The sequence below is a fragment of the Cololabis saira genome, chromosome 12 (assembly GCF_033807715.1).
Source record: "Cololabis saira isolate AMF1-May2022 chromosome 12, fColSai1.1, whole genome shotgun sequence".
NCBI classification, from domain to species: domain Eukaryota; kingdom Metazoa; phylum Chordata; class Actinopteri; order Beloniformes; family Belonidae; genus Cololabis; species Cololabis saira.
The window spans coordinates 27,470,878-27,489,837 of NC_084598.1; the positions used below are offsets into that span (position 1 = coordinate 27,470,878).

Below are 18,960 nucleotides of genomic sequence, written 5' to 3' on the forward strand. Positions count from 1 at the left end.
TGCTTGTCTCTGCGCTCGCTGTGAGGAAGCAGCTTTGACAAGGGCATCTAGGCGTCTATAGACATGGCTGACCAGGCAGGCCCGCAGCAAGCTGTTTGATTGAAGCATTCTGTCTGTCATGTATCCTATTGAGTAGCAGCTTTAAAGCAACAGAACCACAGCACAACAGCTGCTAAACTCTGAGTGGCCTTTCATTGCTACTTACCTGCAGAAGGACAATGGAACAGAATCGCTGCAAACAATACACCTTTTAACTGTGCTAAGCAGGAGCATGAAAGCATAAAGTGATTTTTTTTTTGTTTTTTTTACCAATTAATTCTGCTCAGAATAGTCAACTACCCCCCCAACTCCTCCTGCAGTTTGCTTGTGACTAGAACATGAGCATCATTAATCATGAGCGCGACTTTCACCATTACGAACGTTATGATTTATCCTTCATTATGAGTAAACGAGGCACCGCACCAATCTTTCAATAAACTCCCTTCCTTTCTCGCCACGCACGTGAAATTTTATTGAGGTGAAATCATTAATGCCATTCTTGTAATAACGTTAAGTCATTAAGCCGAGGTGTTGGGGTCAATAACGGGAGCAGCTGCTGCTTCTTTGCAAACATACTGTTACAGTCTGCGATGCTTGAATGTCGCTGCTGCTCTCGACGCCGGAGTCGGTTTGCATTCTCAGTGCATTTCTTAGATTAGTTGGAGACAGGCATGCATCTCTGAGACAGCTACAGAGCTTTGTCTCTTTGGGGAAGCAGGTAAGATTGATTGTCCACACATGCACAGGGATGAATAAATAAAGCAATACTAAAAGCAAAGGTTGAGATAACACATTTCAGGCCTGGGGAGAGGGGTGTAAGCCGCACTGAGCCCTCCTTATAGGCATAAAACCTACCCAACTCTCACCATGGCTGCTTGCCTCTTTTCTCCCTCTTTTCATCTTTTTGGGCAGATAACACTTCTTCTTTTACCTTCCCTCTCCTCCCTATGCATTGGTTAAATGCTGCTATGGAAACTAGTTGTGCAGCCAATAAGATTATCTCTTTCTCTTGGATCGAAGACAGGAGGGGAGAGTAGACGGAGTGAAATCAAAACGGGATTTGTGTGTGTTTTTATGAGTGGTGATTACTTTCACAGATGGGGAGTTGGTGCAATCTTTGGACAATGGGGGTTGGTTGGGCTGAAGGGGGCCAGGCTAGCAGCCTTGGCATTTTCACAAGGCTCTTTAAAAGCTCAATCAGTAGCCACCTCTTTGACCGTTACTAAATTATTCCGTGAAGAAGCCTTTTGTTCATTCTTACCTCTTTTGAATTTCATTAGTTTACTTTCACCAGCTGTGCTGCATCTTTAACACCTAGATGTATGCAGATCAGTTATTGTATATCACTTTTAAGTGACGGATAACAGGTTGGTATTGACTCATCACAAGTGAAAATATTTTCCCCAGATGTCTTAACAAACTACTTAAGTCAATTCACCACGCTGGAGTAGAGATTGTTTTCAAATTAGAAAATAAAAATCAATGACACTACCAACTTGGTCATTGTGTATAAATGATTGCATGTTAAATTCGTTTTTTTAAATAGAGAAAAGGGACTACAATGAGACTCAAATTGTGTTACCCCTCCTTCTTCCTTTCCTCACTCATCATTTTCAGCATTTTTGTTTACAGTGTCCCGGTAGCTACAGTGAATAAAGGTATTGAAAAGAGTTTCTTTTGTCTCTCTCTGGCCACCCAGCACCAAGTGTAGTAACCAGACACTAAACACATTTGCGTGAACTGGTCAAGCTTTAATTGGATTGCCCTCTGCTCTGAAATGGAAGGCTAATTTTAACCCACCTCCTAGTCTTCTACCACATTACATTACCACTTCTCTCCTGTTCCCTATTTTTTTCCCTTTCCACCTTTCCTCTGCTCCCCTTGCTCTCAGCTTAAGTAGATATCTGGCGTGCTTCACCGCTGGTTCTCAGCTCGGCTCAGTGTAATTTCCAGCTTGTCCAATGTGTGACATGCCAATAAAAAAAGAATGAGAGAGAACAGGAGAGGAGGAGGAGGGGCGGAGGGTGTAACACTGTGGAAGTGGAGATTTACTGTGGTATCGGGTTCACACGCTTCCACCAGCCCCCCCCTCCCCATTAAAGAACACATGGTGCAAATTAACTCTTACCAGTAGGGAGAGCAAAGGGAAGGAAAGAGGGAAGAAGGGCATCGGTCAAAGAGAGGAGCAGACACGAGAAGAGGAAATTTCAGGGATTTCTGTGAGGTCTGAGGAATGTCTACACTTTGTATTTTGGAACCTGCTGCCTTGAACAGCCTTTACAACAACAGCAACATCACCACAGGCTGCCATCTGCAGCAGCTCCCCTGCAGCAGCGCTGCGATCTTACACAGAACCTCTGACATTTTGTTCATGTGCTGCAGCTTAACTCGCAACAAACTCTATCTACCCTCCATCTCCGAATGCTCGTTGATCCCGTCCAAGACAAGTGGTGCACATATGCTCGTGCTTTGATCATGAAGGCAGAATCTTTGTGTTTGAGAGCAATTGTATGCAAATCCTCCAGACCAAATCAGAGTGCACGTGAAGAAGAAAGCCTTCTTTTAAACATATAAACCAACAAATCAGTAGACGTACCAATCTTGTTATCAAGATTTAGACACTGAAACTGCTCCAGAGCCACTGAATAAAATATGTAGAGGGCTCACAGTTCAAGCTTTTGCTCTCAAAGAAGGATTTTAGTAGGTTTTTGCAAAATCCGCTAAACCATAAGATGCAGCAATATCCTCAGAGATTGTGAGTTTCATTTTCTCCAGCACAAAAAGATAATTGTCTCTGGTAGTCTATACAGTGAAAATTACCTAAAAAGATTTAGAAACGACGTAGGAAAAAAAACAGGACTAAAAATCTTTTCATAATTATGTCAATAACGCGTTCATACGGCTTTTGTCAGACACAGACAGCGGTTTGCGCATTTCCCATTTGGCACGTCACATTTCCAGCCTCTGTGGCTGGTGTTGCATGTGTTTTGATGAGCGAGTCTAAATTGTATTTTCCTGCCTGTCACAACCAACGGATGGACTGAGGGAACCACAGCTGCCAAGGCTTGGAGACGCTTCACCACACTTGCCTACACACTTCATTTATTCAGGGGATAGGTGTTTGTGCTTTTTTTTTTTTTGTCTTCTTCTTCTTTTTTTTCCTTTGGCACACAAAACATTGCACACTTCATTATGCCTGCCTTTGTGTAACCCCAAGTGCTCTGCTGTGCTTCCCGAAAACAGTCCAGACCTCTGAATTCTCAACCAGCTACTCGTGTCTGTGTTAAAACACGCTGTAGCTTTCCTCCTTAGCCTTAATGTCTCGCCAGCCCATTGTCTCCTAAAATACCAGTGCTACCAGTTGGTTTGATTGTTGCTTCAATCTTAAAAAAAGTAACATCAACACTGTCTGTGATGGTAAAGACATTTCCTGCCATCAAAGGACCGAGCTGTGCTATCCCCTCAGTAGCTGTATTCATGTTCTCCTCCTGCCACGCTCAAATGCTCTTTGTTCCTCTTTATAGGAATGTACTTAACAGTTGGGCTGTGTTGTGTTTGTGAACAGAGCTGCCTTTGTTCCAGCAGGGAGTTAACACTTGTGTACAGAGCAGAGCAAGGAAAGTCTGTGTTATTAAGCCCACTGTTAAATTAACCAAAGCACTATCTTAATGAAAAGATTAAAATTACGCAGGCCTCCCCTAAGTCTTTTTTTTGTCCAGTTCTCGAATCTCCTGTGTCTTTTACACCGTGTAATGGCTTCCCCGTACGGTGGTGAAAACAAGCTGCTGGCCTGCATTTCAGTCTCTGCTCGGAGACGGGTGTTTCTTAAGAATGTTTATATCCCGTCAGCTTCAGACAAAATGAAGAGAAGCGGCTGCATTTTTTTCTTTTTTTTCCAATCCCGATTCAAGGACTGGCAAGGCACGTTTATTTATGTTGCACATTTCATAAACAAAGGCGATTCAAAGTGCTCTTAATCAAACATACAGCAAGAAATAACATAAGGACATTAAGGTGAGTGAGTGTGTGTTTTGCGAGGGCTAATACAGTCAGCTGTATAAGCTTTTACTTCAGCATCACGACAAGCGAACAGTGGGCTGTTGAGCTTAATAGCCCATTTATCGTTGTCCATATTGTCCTCCCCCATTTGAAGGGGAATCACTCTTTACAAGCTCCCATCATTCACACTTTACATATTTTACAACCATCACCTTATTCCACAATATTTGTCTTGTCTCATCCTCTCTTGCTTCATTTTTCTGTCTTGCACTTTGAGCTAAATGTTTTGACTGTTTGCGTTTTGTAACGGGGGGGAAGATGCTGTTCATCTGACGGTGGCCCAGCGAGTGGATATGTCCTTATACGTTCACACTCCCTCAAGAGAAGACAGAGTTTAAAAAAAGAATGAAAGAAAAAGGCCTCCTCCCACTTCTTTTTCCTACCATCACCCTCCTCTCCAGGTGAAATGGGATGATTTAATGTGCAGCCCTGTCAGAGTAGGTAATGGAGTTGGTGGATGAGTGCAGACTCTCTCTCCGTCAGCAAGTGGAGGGTGTGAAGGAGCGATGAAGGTGATTGAGACCCCATCTGTCTTGGTGTGCTCCTTGGATAGACGGTGACCTCTTGTCCTCTTCTTCCCACAGAGTTGAGATACACACATTTACAGCAAAAGCAAACCTCATTTCTTCAGTGGGCACACAGCGGTGGTACTTGTGCTTACACTCTTTTAGTTCATGACAGGACTTGTAGGAGACAGAAGAAGCTTGCTGTTAACAGATGGCTTACTGCCTCCTGGTGTACTTTTTGGCCCAAAACATAATCTCGGAAGATGCTTCGCTAGATGACCAGAAGGGTTTCTTGATGGCCTTTCAGCATAACGCAGCATAATGCAGATTTATATTTTTTTGTTTTTCTTAATCAGACCAGGCAACTGAAATAAAGGCATCTCTGAATGTATCTAATATTTCAGTGCAATGGAAGTACTAATCCAAATGGTGTGAAGTTCAGGAGGGAAATATTGATTACCTTTATTGATCAAGCTCAATCTGTTCTAGCGTTCCCTCTTGTCTTTATCTTTGTTGTTATTTTTTCATGCCTGTTGGCATTTTACATTTGATAGACTCACTCCAGCATGAAACCTAAAGACACAGATGCAGTTTATCCTTGAGAGCCCTGCTCATGTGAGAGTTTCTGTTTGGAGCTCCCGCTCAAGTCATTACACAGCAGCAACCAGACATAATTTGGTGCAAACTGTTTGCCGCCATGCTAAAATGCCACTTAAATGCCAAATGGCATGGAGGGCGTGTATAATATGTAGGTTCTCTGGCCTGTTGCTTTAGACTCTGCGGCATTGTTGCTGCTGCCAGAGTGAGGTTACACAAAGATAAGTGGTTGCTCTTACTGCTGCAGCCCACACTCTCCTTGTTAGCTCATCAGCCAGCAGTCCTCTTCCAAAAACCTTTCCTAGTCCATGTGCAATTGTTCACAAAGCTGGTATTTAGTAGATGAGAGAGGGCTGGTTAACTAATTATTGTCCTGGTGGTTATAGATGAGTCAACAGCTCTTCATGCTGGCCAGATTTAGTTTGGTCACAGACATGCAGAGGGTCAGTGTGGCTGGGTAGTAAAAAAAGGCTTTTAAAAACTATTTTACAACTTTAGGTCTACAACTGTACAGCTGCTCAGTATAGCTGTTATATCACATTTTGGCTTTTCCTTCACCCACTCCTCACTGTTTAAGTAAACTAAGTTTGACTTTAGTAGGCTAGCTGACGGTCTTTAGGCGGCGAGTGCTGCACCACATGTCCATATAAGGAGTTTGTGTTAGTTCTGTGTGTTTCTGCACAAAATCACAAGGTGTCTGGAGTCCACCTGTCAAGCATTACCTCAGCTGTCTTTAGCACCAGGCTAACAGAAAACACCAGCACACATTCAGCTTTAAACCAGATGCCATATGTGATATGCTAACATACTATAACAACCATTTTTATTATGGTTATATGTCACGCTAGGCTTTCAGTCTTTGGCTTAGTTGAATGAAAAGAGGCAGTGTTTTCACCGCTGAGCTTTATAGCCTTTAAAGTACAGCGAGGCTACACGTCCTCACATCCCTTCCAGAGCCTCTAATGTGTGTGTTTGCTACACTGTATGTGAGCAGCCTGTGTAATCACTCCTAGCTGGCAGGCTCAGGGGGAGAGGTAGAATCAATGCAGTGGCCTATGAAGAGAGGAAAGAAAGGAGGAGAAGGCAGAGGAGGAGGCTGATCAATATCATAGCAGCAGGGATGGGGGGTAATATCCACTTCATGCAGAGCCACGACAAACAGGGAGGATTGTGGGAGTGAAGCAGGGGACACACAGGAGAAGGAGAGAAGCGAAAGAAAAGAGGGTTAAGAAGACGCAGTGGTAAAAAGATGCAAATCTCCATAGTGCCGGGAAACAAGAGACTGCGTGTCAGTCACCAGATGAAGTGACATATTTAGCATTCTCCTCTTTCCCTCAAACATCCCGACACTGCTGGGGATTGTTTGCTTGGCAGCTGCGCGCCCATTGGTCGGGGTTGGTGATAGGGGCGTGGCTGGGTGATGATAATGTATGGGCTGCCATGGCAATGATACCCGCCGTTTAAGAGAGTCATCAATAACCCCGCCTTGTTGGATTCTTCACACTGTTAGTCAATGTCTGCAAGATCTCTCCATCATCGGCTGATCAAAACACTCTCCACATGCAATATATTACATTCATACACTCTGTTGCAACGCGCCCGCTGTAAGAACACCACATGATCCTCCACACAAGGACAGGTGGGTGTCAATCATAGCGCCGCAATAAAGGGAGAAGGTGAAATCCTCCCAAGTAAAGCCGTCTAAATCACAGCCAACTACACAAAAAAGCTTCTTTTTTTAAAAAATTCTGCTTTCTTATTTGAGTTAGTGTGCTCCCTCACAGATCCCATGCTCATGCTGATTGCATGGTATGGTGAACTGTGTCTCCCTTCTGCTTGATTTAACTTCAAAGCCGTGAGCCGGGTTGAGCTGAGTATTGCCGTTTAGAGCTGGGAGACAGGATGTGATGGCGGACAACTGAACTGTGCACTGTAAACGGAGACTTCCTCTGCGGTGGGTGGGAAGTCCCCGCCAAACCATATGGTCACACAGGGATGCACAGATTATATGCGTCTACGGGTACATTCCTTGGTTTTGCTCTGTACAAGCTTCTGAATTATTATTATTATTGTTACTTTCTCCCTTTTTCTGTTCCTGTTTTGTAGCGCGTCAGCTTAACAGGATACAAGTATTTGCAATGAATTTTTCAGTTTGTATATAACCTTTCACTGATGCTTGTAGGGCAAGTGAATAGGTGACTCGCTGAGAAGAGAGCTCTGCTACGACAGAAACGACCGCTTTGTCCCCCCCTCCCTTATATTCTTTCTCACCTCTTGGTAAACAGTCATCCTCCTCTCCCCCTTTATGGAGTGAGCTGAGGCGAGTAATTCCCTCATCTACATCGAATCCTTTACCTTACCTACCCGGTCCTGGATGCTGCTGCTGCTGCACAAAAGCAAATGCACTCAGCACGCATGGTTTTGTGCATGCTCAGAGAATGCTTTTTGATTTACAGGCAGACACAGATAAATGGGCGGAGAATGCTTTGATGTGCTTAGGTTGCACGGAGTAGAGATGTTTGTGTGCTGTTCAACCTCTTTGTCTTGCGCTCTCTCTGTGGGTGCTCTGCTGCTGTGAGTGTGTGTATGTGTGAACGGGAACCAGTGTTTTATACGCTCTATGCTCATCATGAATCCAATGTTTCCCGCTTGTTCTCAATTAGTGAATAATTGTAAGTGTAAGCGTTTGTTTTTCATAACGTTATAGTACGTTGTTCCTGCTCTACCACTGTAATTTTGCTGCTTTATAGATTGTCATTGTTTATTTTGCTCTCACACCACAATGTTTTACTCTGTTAATTATGTGAATTAGGTGTCTTTTTTGTTAATTTTTCGATCATAAATAATATCTGAACTCACGTGATTAGCTCAAACTACTCTTAGTACAATATATTGTACAATAATTAAAAACATAAAAGCGAAACATCTTGATTTAACCGTAGCAGATTTAAGCTGCAGCTTCTGAGGTATACATAAAATATTTAGTCCATACCGCAAAGTTGAGAGAGATTCAGCCCCTCCTCAAGTTTGGAACATAACTGATGCCAGATTTGTTTTGCGCATAGTAAAAACCTTTCCTATTTTTAGGTTTTACCATAAAGACGGGCAATTGTTTCATTGGTGATCCTAAAAATTCATTCTGAGTTTGAATATATATAAATGAAGTAAAAAATGTGGATTCCAGACACATGCGTTACCACATCCATAAACATGTGACAGTACGACGGCTAATGCTGGTGGAGACTGAGAGTGATGCAGTACGTTTCCCTGTAGCACTGGACTAGCCTTGTTATTGCAGCTGTGTTGTCTACAATACACTTCTTGTTGCAGCGCAGCAGGAGGCCGCTCTAAGCTTCTGGCCTCCGTGTCTTCGTGCGCGTACATGAGTTATAATCACATTCTCCTCCAGCTTTCATACCGCAGTGTCTCTGAGTAGCCATTTAACCGTGTTTGGTGAAAGACCCGCAACCTCTTTAAATCATCTAACACACATCGGATAGTGGATTGCATTTGCATCTACACTGATATATTGTCACACACAGAGGCAGGTAATTTGCATGTGATCATTTGCATATTGTACAAAGCAAGCATGCCTGACAGACCACCCACCGCTCGGCTCGAGCAGCATCTGGCTGATACACAGCTTACATGATGTATTACTTATAGGGCCGGTGTCATCACCAGAGACTGACAGACATGCGAGGTCACCTTCAGACAGAGATAGAAGGTGGGGGGAAGAGCCATCGAGAGATGGATATCTTCAGAGGCAGATAAAACAGAACAATCACAAATGTTTGAGCTCGTGGTGATATGGGATCTTCAAGGCTGTGTGGGATGCTGTCCGTCCGGTTTCACAATCAGCGCGAGGATCTGTTTTGTGCATGCTTGAACGACTGTTCACTGCTTGTTTTCCTCCATCTCCAGCTATCTATTACCGCTCTTCTCCCTTCTGCGTGTTTGTGTTTGGATGTTTGTGCAAATGTGGCAATAATCCCTGCTATTTGTATTAGATGAATTGTAAATATGCGTCATATCTTGTTTGTGCTGCCCGTACAGAGGGATGCAGAGGCATGAAAAAAAAACGTTTGTGACCATTACTCTGACACACACTCACACACACACACTCCTCACAGACGCGCTGCTGATGGCCTGACAGCTGTGCTTGCATAAAGCAGACCCAGGCATTCACACTCCCAGAAGCATACAAACATTTTCCTTTTTCAGCAAGTCTTCATCATCCCTTTTTGACACCCCTGCCTGACACATAGCTAGTCCACCTTTCATACGCTTATTTCATAAGCCTACAATCTAGCCGTGTGTGTATTTCCATGACAGTTACACTGAGACATTGATTAGCATTGCTTTCAGCGAGCCCTCTAATTTCCTTCCTTTGTTTACAGCACTCGATCAACCCGCAGCCTCTGTCTTTGCTCTCTCCTTCTTATGAAGCTTCCACTGATGGTCGTACACGCACAAGTGGAGCAGATACTCAATATGACAAATGTACATACACATGCAGACTGTGATACTCATATCCTTTCTGCATGTCCCTCTATTGGAGCATTCCTCTCTCCCCCCTCCATTGCAGTGGTCTAGTAAGAATTGGCAAACTGTCTTATTACCTCTTCCACATAGTAATACAGTAGATTACAGAAAATACGAGCATCAAGTGGTTTAAACACAGCGCACAACAAAACATAAGAATTTGCATTCTATTGTGTTTTGGGGTTTATTGTGTCTGTATGAATTCTGTGTCAGGGGTATTGTCTTGAGACCAGACAAGTCTCCGCTCTCTTGAGAACATCCCTGGTTATACACAAACACAGATGCTGGCAAATTCAACGACACACACAGGAAGCTAGGTATCAAAGTGAGATGGCTTTGAAGCTGTTAAATGAAACGCTGAAGGCAGGAATGACAATGTTTTCTGGCAGGATTTTACTGCATGTTTGCCTGAGAAAGGGAGCTCGGGATATAAAGTCAGTATTATTACCTGAACACGCAGATATGAGTTGTACTAAACATCTCCATCTGTCTTTCTGCTTTAAAGTCTTTGTCTTTGCGTAGTCTGTACCCTGCTAGTGCTGCAAAGATCTCTAAGTGGAAAAGGAAACAGAAATGTGTATATTTGAATTTTTCTGTAAATTACGAGTTGTCATGTGCTCTTTATTTTCATCCTTCAGTTATTGATCATAGTTAGCGAATGCATTTTTTTTAAGGTTCTCTCCTGTTTACTTTAAGAGTGCTGCACTCTCTATAGCCACGTAGCTCATCTTGAGTTTTTTGGCTAAAACTGCTGCTAAGTGGAAGTGTGCTCGAAGACAAATATTTAAGTTGGAGACAACTTAGGCGTTTCATGAAATAACTGGTCCATGCTTGTATTCTCAATTCTGTTGTTCACTGTTTAGAAAAGGAGTACTGCGGTCAACATGATGTGCTTTTCTTATTCCTTCTGCCTTCGGGATGTTTTTGTATGAAAGAGGAGATAAAACAAATATGGGTTCATGTTTCCCAGTTTGTTAGCAGCATCCAGTGTAGCAAGTGTTGGACAAGTTAAACCCGGATTGAGTAGTCATATGTGGTGCTTGTGACTCTCGACTGTGTAAAGAGCGCCTGTTGTTGCCAGTATGATCCACCCGTAGTGACCTTCAGGCCTCAAGTCTTAATTAGTATCATCTGTGAGTTCCACATGACTCAACCCCCGCTCCTCTTTTCCTTTTATTTCTTTCTTCTCTCCATGTCTCATGCCACCATTCATCTGTCTTTTTCCTGGATGAGAAGAGCAACTCTTAACATCCTCAGATGTGTTGCTGTCTGTCATTAATTCTCCCATTTACACAACTCGTGAATCTGTCATGGAGAGATCTGTGCATGCCTTTTTGATTCCATGAAAAGGGGGGTAAAATTAAGGCAGCCGTGGGCGCCCGAGCTCACACACACACACACACACACACACACACACACACACACACACACACACACACACACACACACACACACACACACACACACACACACACACACACACACACAAAGAGAAATGAGCAAATCTCCTCACATTGAATTGGCTAATGCTCATCCAATCCAATATAGACCTAGGCTGACAGATGGGCCCAGTGTGTTCAAATCAGAGGGCGCTGATTTAAAATCCAAACAGGTCAAGCCAGAGAGAGGGAGAGAGAGAGAGAGAGAGAGAGACATGGGCACCCCTGTGTAGACTCGGCACAAAGGTCCTGCCAGCACTGCCATCACAGCTGGGTCTCGCTTCACCTTCTCATTTCTTCTTCTTCCCTCTGCCTCCCACACTCTTGTTTGCTCCTGCTGCTATGCTTGAAACCAGGCTGTGCACTGCTCCTCTGTGCAAACATTGTAATCAGCATTTGTTTAGCATTATTATATGTGCCTCGGAGAAGGAGGCTTGAGAGACGAGCCTTCCTGCAAGTAGCAAAGTGCTTAAAGTGAAACCCGTAAGGTAAGAGGTAGAATCCTGCTGCCGCTGGCTCTGACAGTCTGATTTAGAGCTGCTTTCTTTTACCTCTGACATTGAGTCCCAGCCTGCACCACTCTCGGGCTGCAGGATTGGGAGAAGAATAGGGGGTGCTTATTCTGAAAGCCTGTTATTTGTGTGTATGACTATTAGCGTGTCTTGGTTCACACAGCACGCTGGCATTTCTTTTAAACGCTCTCTTTTGTCGGTCACTGAGATGTCCAAGATTGCATAAACACAACAGGTTTCTCTCACCTCGCCAGCTTACATCCAAACGTTTTTTTTTGTCTGTGTGTTTGTGTGTGTCTTCTGTTGTCCAGATGGAAGTGCTTATTGAGTGCTGGTGTGTTGGCCGATATCTCTGTCTCAATGAGAGCACTAAAAATACAAGGGAGGGAAAAAGGCAAGGTGGAAAATCTTTCCAATCAGATCCGTCATCTTACTGTGCGCGTGTGTGAATGTGAGTGTTATGTGTGATCTTCCAAGCCAGCTCTTCCCGTCTCCCTTCACTAATCTTATCATGTCGGAGCAGCAGATTAGTCCTCCTAGATCCCATCTTTGCCTACAAATGCCACAATCAGTCTTTTGTTCTGCGGTAGTGCCTGCTCTCCCCGTTGCCACAGACAAGGTGAACATTCCCTACCATTTTGAGCCCCCGTGTCAATGTCACAGCGCTACCAGCCCTGATTTACTATACCCAAGGCTCCTCTGCCCCTGGGGCATTAACTAACTAAGCCCGTTAGCTCAGCCGCCCGCTAGCCTAGCTGAACTGCTTGACATTCCTTGCTAACACTGAGCTGCTGCTGCTCCTCTTGTCTGTTTGACCTCCCCCTTTTTTCTCTCCCTTTCTCACTCTCCGCCATCTCCTTTGTCTGTACGTTTGAGATCCGTCTCCGCTTCCTTACTTCTGGTCGCCACCTCCTGAAGGTAGTCATTGATCCCCGGCTGCTGTTGTCACCAGTGAGGGGAAGAGAGGAGGGAGGGAAGGGCACTAACGGGCTCGGTGGAGGAAGAAGAAGAGTGTTTAAAAATCACAGAAAATAAACAGAGCTTTTCCTGTTAACGAGGCGCACTGCTGAGGCGGCCATGTGAGAGCAGGATGATCTGGTATTGTTTAAAGGAAAAGCTCTAAGGTTACCGAGCAGGATGGAGGAAGAAGAGTTATGCTTCAGGTTTGAGGGTTACAGGTTGTAACAGTTTTTCCACAACTGCAAGGTAGTGGGCATGTTGTAAAGGCCGGTGTTAACAGATGTGAGAGGAAGAGACTCTCTTCAGCACTGAAACATTGACATTGAGAGTTGTTTAAGCATTATAGCTGGGTTTTTTTTTTTGCATTGAACAGTACTGTATTGATTTTTACACTCTTATTCTTCACAACCCAGTCTCTCCTCACACCTTCTATCTTTGAAACAGTATACCTATACAAATGTTCCACATTTTAATAACCCACCCTGTGCTTTTCACATCTAAAGATGTTATGTAAAGAGGAAAGGCTCCCCTCTGTATTTGCCTCTTACTCACAGTCTTTGTATTACTGGGGCTGTATTGTGGGGGGGTGGGAGGTGGTGGTACATGGCTTAGCTACAGAGCTGATGACACACACACTCACACACACACTCACAGGAACACAAACAAAGCTGCACAACCATAATGGACCCAGGGGGCCAGCCACCTTTAGCTAGTCACAGGCAGAATTAACTGGCTCACACAATACTCGGCGCAATCCCTCTTTGCTGTAACAACAGAGGTGAATCCATTGATTTTTTTTTCTCTCTTTCTTCATTTTGAATAATCAAGTAATTTTTTTTATTTGTTATGCGAGAAATGTTCCTGTAAATGTTGTAATGTTTACACTGAGAACTGATTCTCATGTGTTATAACCCGCGACTAATGAGTGAGCTCAAGTATGTCGTGGTCTCTTAGAGGGAGGGGCCGCCTTTGTGTTCATCCCCCAAGCCATGACACTCAGATTTATATCACCTGAATGAATGAAGGAGAGCCTTGTACCCCGAGAGGCTCAGTAAAGTATGTGGAGAATAGTCTTAATTTTAAGCCTCACTATTCTTACCTTAATCAAAAACTATCCTTATCACCTTTCCACTTTTCTCTTCCCTCGTTTAATTTTCTTTCTTTCTTTGGTAGTGAGTTACTAAGTCTTTCGCCCTCTCTGCAGTGCGCGCTATTCCCAGGGTTTAGGGCCCAGGAGGAGGGAGGGCAGGGCCATGTTTAGCCTCTGGCAGGACAGACAAAGATGTCTGACATTGTGCGAGGCTCAGCTACGCTCAGCTCTCTACAGGCAGTGTGGAATGTCTCTAATCAATTCACTATTGTGGTTCTTATTCGCTCTCCCTGTTATTGTCTATTGCAGGCTTGGCAAAACCTATACAATGAACCTAGTAGTTTGTTTGTCGAGTCTGAGCTGTCTATCATCTCTCTTCATTGACTCCTTCTGTTATCTACTTTTTTTTTTTGGACCCAGCATGTTTTTAAAATTGTGATAATTGAAACCTGTGCTCCACTCCCACTATGTGCTCTTTATGTTGTATTCAATCTCTCCCTCCATCTCCCTCCCTCTTTTGCCTTAGAGGGTTTAATGCTGCTGTGAGCTTCATAACAGCAATCTGCTCCAGAGTGGCAGCTACTCTCTACCGACTAGGATGCTGATGATAGCAGAAGCAACATTTGCTCTCTGCTCTAGTTAGTTTAAAATAATGTACGCTTATGAATAATAAAAACTGTGTATACGAGCCTGCGTCTTTCCACCTGCTATATGCATATCTGTTTCTTTCATACTCTGCACTCCAGCTCTCGAAAAACCTCCTTGATTTTGTGGTTTTACAGGCAGAAAATGAAGCGTTAAGGTTGCACACTAGTAGCATTTACGATCTCCTTAAAATATTAATTATGCATAAGCACCAGATAACTTGTTCTAGCATGGTAGGCAGGCTGTTCTTCTAGGAGGCAACAGTGTCTGTACAGCGGATAGACAAGAGGCTGGGGTGGGTAGGCTGACTGCTGGGAGGGAGGGGGAGGGACATGATGTCATTGCACACATTTCTTCACACACAGTATGCCTTCATGCTCGGGGGTCCTTGTCTCAGTCCATCAGTATGGCCCTCTGTTGAATCACAAGAAGAGTGTGTGTGGTTGTGTGATGTTGCATGCGTGCTCCTGTAATCATCATGAGCAGGAAAGGCAGCTGACTGACCGAATGCCAGCTGCTGTTTAACACGTCCTGGCTCACACACTCACTCATTTCCCCCTCCCCGTTGAAGGTAGGAGAAGGGGAAGAGCAAGGGAGAGAAAATGAAGTGCAGAGTTGAACAGAGTAAGGTGGAGGGGTGAGGGAGGATGAAATGGGGGAAAATAGAAAAATAGAAGTGGGCTCGAGGTTTTTAGGGAGGTGATGATTTCCTTGGCTGCGTTTGCTGCGTCTCCTCCTCCGTGACATAACAATGTACTCAGAAAGCTTTAAATATCTTTACACTGACATCATGTTCCTTTACACACAAAGACATTTACACTCCTATTAGAGTCTGGAAAGGGCAGACGTTGGCCTCCCTGTGTTACATTACAATAATGTCTATCCCTCTTCACATTTTTTCCCCGTTTGTTTGTTTGTTTTGTGGACTGTGGGTGGTGTCGTTGGTGTTGCAGGTGTCTCAGTCTGTTACCTCAGTGCAGTGCAGCTAAATCCTTAATAAAGATGGCTAGAGCCAATAGGATTGTGTCAGATTGTAACACCCTCCCCAGCACAAACCACTGTGGTGGTTTGTTGGGCTTATATGAAGCCACAATTAATTTTTGATAATATGAAATGAAAACAGTAATTCGCCCTTTTCATCCTTAACCTCAACATTGGACTCAGTTGTTACAATTTTCTCCCCCCCCCCTTCTTTCTCTCTCTGTGTGTGTATGAACGTGTGTTTTTTTCCACTGCCATTTCCAACAGCGCTCATCTCACCTCAGTGCTGCCACCTTCTGGTCATCTAAAGAATTACAGGCTTTTCCTGACTTGCACTTAATGAAAAGGCCAGTGGGTGGCAGCAAGAAAAGTACACTGTCCAAGGCATAGAAAAGAGATACTGTGCCTGAACAACAATGAGTTATAAATGCCTAGATGGAATGTTAAATACCTCACTTGAGTATTACTATTAAGTGAAGACAGAATTTCTTCCATTCCCTGCATGGTTATCTTCCATAGTTCCCCCAGCAACAGCCATCCCGCTGTTCACTTTATTAAATCTCTAAATATCCAGCAATCCCCTTTTAATTGACTCGGCCTCTCTGCTGGTTTTTTGGCATCGCTCTGAGTGAGTCATAAACAGTGCATCTGCACAGCAACATTCTTTGCCAAAAGGCCGGTCTGTGACGTTGTAATCAAACAAAATGATGGTGTGGGAATGTTTTGTGCCTACATTCACTCTCTCTGTGTCTGTTTGAATTTCAGAGTAAACGGGACCATCTGCTGATGAATGTGAAATGGTACTACCGCCAGTCAGAAGTACCCGACTCTGTGTACCAGCACCTGGTTCAAGATCGCAACAATGAGAATGGTGAGAGTCCTCTTTTGAGCTTTGAAACGATCCAACACAGATGAATGTAATAATAGTAATTTTTGTGTTTCACAAGCCCCCGGTATGTCTTTAGAAACATCTTGCAGACCTAACCTGTCTCTCCAGGCTTTTGGATGATATTGAGCTAGCTGTGAATTGCATTTCAAACAGAAACCAGATGACAGTGTCTCAGGCAGTCGAGCCAATCCCCTGGCCCCGTGCTGTTCCCTGGGTAACACTCCCTCAGGGCAGACAGCAGCACTGTCAAGTGTTAATAACAGAGAGTGTCATGTGGCCCTTGAGCATGCACACTCTCAACACCGTCAGTGCCAGTGGGCTCATCACACTCGAACACACACACTCACAACCACACACATCCACAAGAACATGAGCACTGTCAATGATACTTTGCAATCAAATACTGACGTAAAAAATAATGGAAATAATCATTTGATGAATAATTTAACTCCTTGCTGCATTATTTAGCTGTATTTTTGCAATGCAAATATATATTAAACCACACATATGATTTATTTAACTGGGATATTATTGTAAATGTAAATATTTGAACTCAGGGCTTTCAGTAAAAAAATAACTGCTCTATTTCAAACTCAGTTTTGGAACAAACTGTAAATTCACCTGCTATCATTAAAAAGTATTCGCTAGTTGGCACCTAATTGTTGATATTTTCTCAGTTTGTTTGGCATAATACCAACTCCTAATTGATGCCGTAGAAAAATACAAGTCAGAGAACAAATTAGGAAGCAATCACAGTTACAACTAAATATGATGTTGTGCTGCTTTTTTCGGTTCATTAAGATCGTCAGGCAAACAACATCCGTTTCCTCCTGCTCCTCCTGAAACCAGCTCGAGTGCAACACTACACGCTGCTATCTGCAGTCTGTCCTTGCAGCAGGGACTCAGGATTATTAGAATTGATGTCACAAGGCTGGAACGTGGTGGCCACTGCACGCCACAGCTCTGGTCATTTGTCAAAGATAAGTCCTCAGCTCTTTCTTGGAAATGCATCTTAACCCCCTCTAAGGTCATTTCACTTGAGAACTGCACATTACGGCCGCTCCTCAGGGGGAAAGCAGATTATTGAGTTAATTGAATGTGGCATAATATTGACCACTGCACAAGCACACGCTATTGTGAATGTACACAGAACTGAGCTCATGAACTCCTTAATCTTTGTTGTCTCTTATGACAGAATGATGCAAGGTTCCTGCCGATCTTGCAGTCTTGTAGTATTTTCCATATCTGGCCGAGTAAAGGAAAATTTGGGAAAACATTTTTGGTTTGCAGTCTGTTTTCCCTGTTTAGATTTCTCTAAGATAGAACCAGGATAAAAAAAAACAAATACACAAAGTGCCTTTTGAAATTATTTACTAAAACAGTGACGGAGCCACCATGAATAAACTTTAAGATTATCTCCCGTTGTGATGATTTCTGTTTAGGGTATACCCATCACACTTTTGTTTTTTAAGAGGGATGTTATGAGTTATTGAATAATAACCCAGGACACTATAAATGCCTATCCTGTGCTGTGGGTGGCCGTATTTCACCTTATGTGCTGGCTATAAAAAACTTTGATGCTGAAGTGTCTTTAAAAGATGCTCCAACTGCAGTTATTTTAACTGAGTACCTTCCCTGGCAACAGCATGTAAATAGTTGAATAAGGAACCCAAAGGGTTTCTCCACACAGTTCTAATGATTGTCCGGTATATTAATAGCCTAATATTATTTATTCATCTCTTTTTAAACATATTACTAGACACTAGGTTGGATATCCCTTAGTGCCTTCTGTATTTGTTTATGCTGAATCTGCATGAACATTTCTTGTACTATGCTGGTTTTCTGAGCTAAAAAGTGTAATTCTTGTAATTTTGCTGAGGCTGGTCTGTAATTGAACTGAATTATAATTAGGCAGCATTTATTTGGTGGTTTTTATGTTCAGTCCCTTTTTGATGTGAATTAGTCTTTTCCAAAAGAATTTAACCGAATTTAATTGATTTTGTTTTAATTTAACTCCCATTACAGTTGTAATGTTTCAGGAAGGTCAAGCAACCCTAAGGCTCACACTTTATCATATCCGTACCGTGAAAATAAACTTTGAAAGAACAACCATTTAGTTAAGATTTGATCAACAAAGTTAATCTGACACTTAAATTAGTATTTCCACAGTGAACAAATGTAATCTCATGATGCTATAAAGGCTAAATCACTAAAATTAGAGCTAACGGGAGCACATAGCCAGCAGGCTCGGCTGATGCTCACCTGCAAAACCATGACTCAGAAAATGATGGAATTCAAGGTGTTTTTGTTTTTTTCTGTTTTTAGTGCCCCATTTGTTTTTTGTTTGTAGATGTACAAGTACTGCACTTGAATTTAAGTCTAGTGCATATTTCCCATTTTAAGATTTGTAAAAAAAAAAAAAAAAACCCTACCTTATAAGGATAGTTTTGGTACATAATGTAATATATTTTTGCTGTTCAGTACTTCATTTGTACAAAAACCTTGTGTTGTAACCTGGAGCACTTAAATTCCCAAAGATGGAGAGAAACCTTTCTAATTTGTTGGGAGAAAATGTAAAAGTTATTTACCAGAATAAATTAACTTCATACATGGATGAAGTTTTAATTTTGAAAGCAGTTTTCAAAAAAAAAAAGTATGGAATTCACAGTGGAAATGTGTGTGTGTATATATGTTTAAC

At 43.0% G+C, this 18,960-nt stretch overlaps 1 protein-coding gene across 3 annotated transcripts in view; it reads left to right on the forward strand.

Annotated features, from left to right (window-relative positions):
• Positions 1-18,960, forward strand: part of rerea (arginine-glutamic acid dipeptide (RE) repeats a) — a 130,703-nt gene that overhangs the window by 69,197 nt on the left and 42,546 nt on the right. For all 3 annotated transcript variants that reach the window (XM_061736331.1, XM_061736332.1, XM_061736329.1), the window contains exon 4: positions 16,139-16,244. In XM_061736331.1, the coding sequence (XP_061592315.1) occupies positions 16,139-16,244 (106 nt within the window). The remainder of the gene's footprint in view (positions 1-16,138; positions 16,245-18,960) is intronic.